This window comes from Saccostrea cucullata, unplaced genomic scaffold, assembly GCF_032062105.1.
Source record: "Saccostrea cucullata isolate Sc308-1 unplaced genomic scaffold, CSIRO_AGI_Scuc_v1 ctg566, whole genome shotgun sequence".
Taxonomy (NCBI): domain Eukaryota; kingdom Metazoa; phylum Mollusca; class Bivalvia; order Ostreida; family Ostreidae; genus Saccostrea; species Saccostrea cuccullata.
Window position 1 is genome coordinate 306,822 of NW_026930495.1, and position 6,067 is coordinate 312,888.

At 34.2% G+C, this 6,067-nt stretch overlaps 1 protein-coding gene across 1 annotated transcript; it reads right to left on the reverse strand.

The window, feature by feature from the left end:
• Positions 1-3,284: 3,284 nt before the first annotated feature.
• Positions 3,285-5,291, reverse strand: LOC134228808 (uncharacterized). The gene has a single exon (XM_062710502.1). It carries the CDS (start codon positions 5,289-5,291, stop codon positions 3,285-3,287), a length of 2,007 nt encoding a protein of 668 aa, XP_062566486.1.
• Between the last annotated feature and the right edge of the window lie 776 nt (positions 5,292-6,067).

The window sequence follows — 6,067 nt, forward strand, 5'->3', positions numbered from 1 at the left end:
CGCTTTAGGGTACCCATCTCTTATCCGCAACTCCTCTTATACCACTGAGTGAAATTTAATGAAACTTTCACAGAATCTTTATTACATATTGCCATTGTGCACCTCCTATTTTACTTTTTGATCTGACACATATTTTGTGTTTCCCGGCCATGGCAAAACATGGACTTTGTCATCAGTTATAACCATATGGGAGGCGGGGGTATCCTTTAGTGAGCTCATTGCTCACAGTACCTCTAGTTTATAAGTAAATTCAAGAAACCTGCCTTTTCACATGACCAATTATTTTTAGCTCACCTGAGCCGAAGGAAGCATTCCCATGAAGCAGAATTTATACCTAAACTTCTAGATGAGAAGGTAACACTTGCTATGGCCTTCAATCCGATATTTCGATACATTCATGACATTTATATCGGATCTCTAATGATTTGCAGTTGAATATGATGTTTATCCAACGAGTTGTGTGTTTGTTATTCCAGAGCCTTGGCGAGGGCATAAAGTCACACAACAAGTTGCATAAAAATCATATCCAAGTACAAATAATGGGAGATTCTTTTTATCTCATGTTTTTTACATCATTACCAATGTTTTTCTCTGTTTTTCATGGTGGCATATTTCTGTCCCATACATGCATGACAAATTATGTTAACATGCGACATAATTATGTAGACATGTAACATATTTATGTCAACATGCAAGTTAATTATGTTGACATGCCAGTTACCAAAATTATAAGAAAATTTAAGTTAAATATGGTTAATTTTACTTACTAACGCCTGTATCTGACATTGTAGTTGCAAGATGCAACATTATTATGTAGACATGCGACTTATTTATGTTAACATGCATGATAATTATGCCAGCATGCAAGATAATTACGTTAACATGCAAGATATGTATACTGATATGCAACTTATCATCTTGCATGTTGACATAAGGAAGTCGCATGTTCACATAAATAAGTTGCATGTCAACATAATTAACTTGCACGTTGACATAAATATCTTGCATTTCCACATAATTAACTCACAGGTTGACATAGAGTCTACATAAATATCTTGCATGTCTACATAAATATCACGCATTTTAACATAAGTAAACCACATCTTGTCATAATTATGTTGCATCTTGCATCTACGATGTCAGATACAAGCTTACGTAAGTGACTTTAACCATTTTAAAATCAGATTCTCTTACAAGATTTGTAACTTGCATGTCAACATAATTATCTTGAATGTCTTGCATATTGACATAATTTTCTTGCATGTTAACATAATTAATCTTGCATGTAGGGGCAGAAATATGCCACCATAGTTTTTATATTTAAAACTTCACTCCATTTTACTTAATCAATACAACAAAGAAACCATTGTGACGTCACAACTGGGATATCAAAAAATATCCAGTGAGTCATATCCATCATATCCAAGGGATAAAGGGGGTAAACATGGGATAAAATCAAATAACAACATGGTAACTTTCAGTAGAATGTCAACTTAATATATCCCAGTGAACTTGAAAAGAAGGATACCACAGGGTCTGACACATCTGTTTCATATTTAGATATTTTACAAAGAAAAACATGTATAGTTACATTACCAAAAGCCCTTACACTGTACCTTTGTAGCAAATTACTATTACCCTTATCACCAGCATATTGGGATCATGTCTCTCATTTGATTCGATACGCAACAGCATGGTCTACGTAGGAACGGTTTTTAAAACGAGGCAAGTTAATTGACAAAGAAGTTGATGAAACAAATTCAAGAGCCTCCTTTGAATCAAGCCATCATTCTAATATATTAAAAAATCAAATGCTAAAAACAGATTCAGGCAAACAAATAGGTGAGTTACGAAAACAACACTTGTAAAATACATACCGGGTAGACAGAAAAACGCGTTTTTAAAGGTTTTTAGAATTTCTTATAGGACTTCCATTAGTTTACTTGTACTAATATTTTATTCCGACATTAGCATACATGTATATACAGAGGTAAACACTTGCTGGGGCCTTCAACTCTACATTAAGATACATCGGTGATGTATTCTCTATTAACATTAATTAATTTCATTCGTTTGTCAGTTCGATATATATTAAAACGAACTTGAAAAGACACCATAGATTCTGCCATATCTGTTTCATATTTCGATTTCAAACGGACTATACAAGATAAGGCCAAACTAACAACTACGTAAATTGTATGACAAACGATATGATTTCAAATTTCCATGGTCAACTTTCCTATTTTTTGTATTAAAATCCCGTTCTCACCTTTATACCGTAAATCTGGATTTCCAAGAACATGCTCTTCGATCAGCGTTTTAATCAAGCAAGCTTACTGAAAAATAAGTTTAGATGTTACAGGGGTTTCTCCAACTTCATTTCAATTCATCTTTTAGTTCTATGGCCGTTGTGACGCCAGAATGAATTTTTGTTATAACCAATAAAAATTATAAAAAATATTTCTAATATAACGTGTATGTTGAATTTTCTTTTAGCCACGCCTCTTATATTATTTTGTAAGCTTTCATGCATTGTAGACATTGATATTTCTAAGATTCACCATATCTATTTTTCTTCTTTCAACTCCCAATTAAAAAAATTGGGAAAATCCAACGCACCTTTCAACGCCAATGTTGAATTCTGAAACCTACACCCAGACAGTGAGTTTTATGATCAAATAAAGCTTTAATGAATCATATGGGATACATATATGACAAAAGAACCGTCATGATATTTGACATGCACTGGTCGTTGTTAATGGATTGTAGTGAAATACTGTACAATGTCACATTTGTTCCAATTCACATGTTATGACACTTAATTTTTTAAAATCACTCTTTGCTTATCAAACTTGTTTTTCAATTTACATGTTCTGACACTTAAGATAATGAAGAATCAACATTGTTTGTAGGGGAACGATGTTCCTGGTTTTCGTGGGTCACCCTTACCTATGAATTGATATCCCCGCGTATGTTTTTTTTTTGTTAACATATCATAGTATTCATTGTACACGAGTAACCCACGAAATAACATCTCCACATACAGATCAGATTTTGCTTACCAACAAACATTGACCCCAACTAATGTAAATGACTCTAAAGTATTGAATGCTTAAATTCTCTCAACTTTTAGCAGTTTCCATGATAGACCATTTATTAGCTTCATAATACATGTAAATAAACGGACAGGAAAAAATATGAAACCAGAAGAGGATGTGTAAATGATAACATCCATCATGTGAACTCCTAAAAATATCTAACAATTAATTAATTAAGGGATTCCTTCAACAAAGTCCCTGTATTCTCATTTCTGTAGCTGTTTGTATGTTGTTGTACGGTTTTTGTCTGAGAGATTGTTGGTATGAGTATAGAGCAGCCTGAAGGTTCCCTGTCATCTGTTGACAGATCCCCAGAATTTGCCAAGATATATGTCTGTGATATTCAGGTATAAGCTGTCCCAGATCATAGTAAACTAGGGTTTGTAGATCATCTAGAACTGTCTGTACTCTCATTGTGTCTACATGTCTGTAGCACAAAATCTCTAACATATATAGCATTATAAAGGGTGGGACATATAATCCAGGATCATATTTCTGTAGACAAGACTGTTGTTCAGGTATCAGTTCACTGATGTAATGGATTTGATTGTCAAGTCTGACATTCCCTGCTACAGCTTGTCTCATCTTTGTAGACAAGGACTGTCCCCCTACAGCCTCAGAATACCTCTCTTTATCTACATTTTCCCTAAATACATATATAAGATGAGGCTGTGCTAACTTGACCTTGATCATCTCTAATATAGATAAAGCTTCCATGTATCTAAGTGTCTTGTAGTAATACATGGCTATGTACAGCATGTCTGTGATACAACCAAACTTGGCTGCTAATTTCAGCATGTGACAGGACATTTTGTCAGCTCTATAACTCAGTTTGTTGTCAAATGTGTACGTTTCCATGTGTAATATAAAAGCAGTGTACTGAAGGACCCTAGCGGAAATGTTCTGTAACGTAATGACTTGATATTGTGTCAAGAGGGGTGAACCTATTATTTGTTCTATTGTATGTAGATATCTAATGTATCTTTGTATGTCCGATTTTTTCTCTATTGTTCCATCACGTAGTGTTTCACCAAATAGATATCTATCAAACTCAGCCTCAGAAATCAGAGTATGATCATCTGTACAGATGGAGTTTCTGGGGTTATGTAGGACATCTATAAAAGACCTAATGGAGGGACTATGTAGCAGGAATGCTAAACCCTTCTCATACAACTCAGACAGTCTTATAAATAATTGATGTCGTTTGACGCCATGAATTTTACCCAGAAACATGTTGTTGCTTGGAATGAAAAAGTTAGGACAGACCCCCTCATACACCCATTTGAAGATGAGTTTAAAACAGACCCAGAAACCCCCCAAGAGATTTTGTGGACACCAGTGAGGCACTGTATTTTGTTGAATCACCCAGAAAACTGCCGTCTTCATGTGATAGGAACACAGTAATTTATCATTTTCACCTATTCCATTGTTAATTATTTCTTTTAAGAACAATTTAAGTAAGCCGTAAGTTAAGAATTGACAGTGATTCATTATATGCACAAGTTTTTGTTCAGCCAGAGAAAAAGAAATTCTCCATTCATGATCTTCATGATTTCCTAGCTTATTTCCAATTGCTACAAAGTGACATCCATTTTTCACTATGTCATCAACAACATGAGGCTGGGGCCATGAGTGACATCTGTGTATCCATGAAAAGGCAGGTGGAGGCCAAAAGTCACAAACAAAACAGTGGGCATTATCAAATTCTTGTGTTCCAATTGTGCTATTAGCACAAGGTCCATGTTGAGTGGTGTTAGTTAATTCAGAACACTTGGTCTGTCTGTAGTAAGAACTAGAAACATAATACCTGTTATTCATTCTAACACAGGCTCTCTGGACGTCTCTGTTCATGCTTGTTGACAGTAAATATAACAAAGTAAATCCTGTTGGACTATCAGAACAGTCACAGAGGATCAGTGTTTGTCTCTGTGTGTTGTAATACTGAGACTGAGATAATTCCCAGATCACGCGGTGATTATTTGGCCAGTACATGAAGTCTACATCAGATTCTATCAATCGGAACCCTTCTCCGTAACTTCCACTTAACATCATACTATCCTCATCACTTGTTGATACTTGATTTTCCACTTTCTCCCAGATGTCCACCACATCTCTCCTCATGGCTGTCTGTTGTGAGGTCCCCACGTTATAACAACACAGTCCCACAAACACCGACTCTGATATGCTTTGCATGGCTTTAGTACTGAGAATGATTAAGTGGAAATTATATTTTTGTATAATTAATGTTTTACTTTTGAAAATCTAATATATCATTATCATCAATAATAAGCTTAATATTTAATTATTAAATGTTTCATTCAAAAAATGTTTACAGTGTATATATTTCCTCTTAATCAATAAAGAATTTTCATATTCCCAAATCAAAAAATAAAAAAAATAACTTCAACTAATTATCATTATTTTTTTAAATAGTTAAATGCATAACTGAAAGTGTCATATTGAATTAATCATGTTAATTTTTTTGTATAGGACATTTCTAGTACAGTGGTGTAAAAAGTTAAAACCAATTTTACTGTCAACAAATAACACTGAATCAGATGATTTAGGAATTGTTTTAGAGTTATTAATTCTTGTCATTAAAACTTACGTTTGTGAGCTTCTAATAGAGTTCAATTTCAGTGGCGCATATTCCTTTCTGCTAATGTGTAGGCTAGTGTGAATTCAAACGTAACCTGGGGTAAGAATTGTGGTAGACAAGGAGGTTCCTTTCGATAGATATTGGGGGGTCAAGCTCAGACATCGACCATTTTAATATGACAAGTGAAAATAATATTGTAGACGTAACTACAGTTTAGTTATATCATGCTTAGAAAATGGAAACTTCCTTACTGAACCAAATTCGAGCAAAACGTTAAATTTCCTACTCACCAAATATAATTCAAGTTATCAATTTCATTTCCTGCACGTATTATGGACTCCTGTTGCTTTCGATGAAATTTTCTGATACA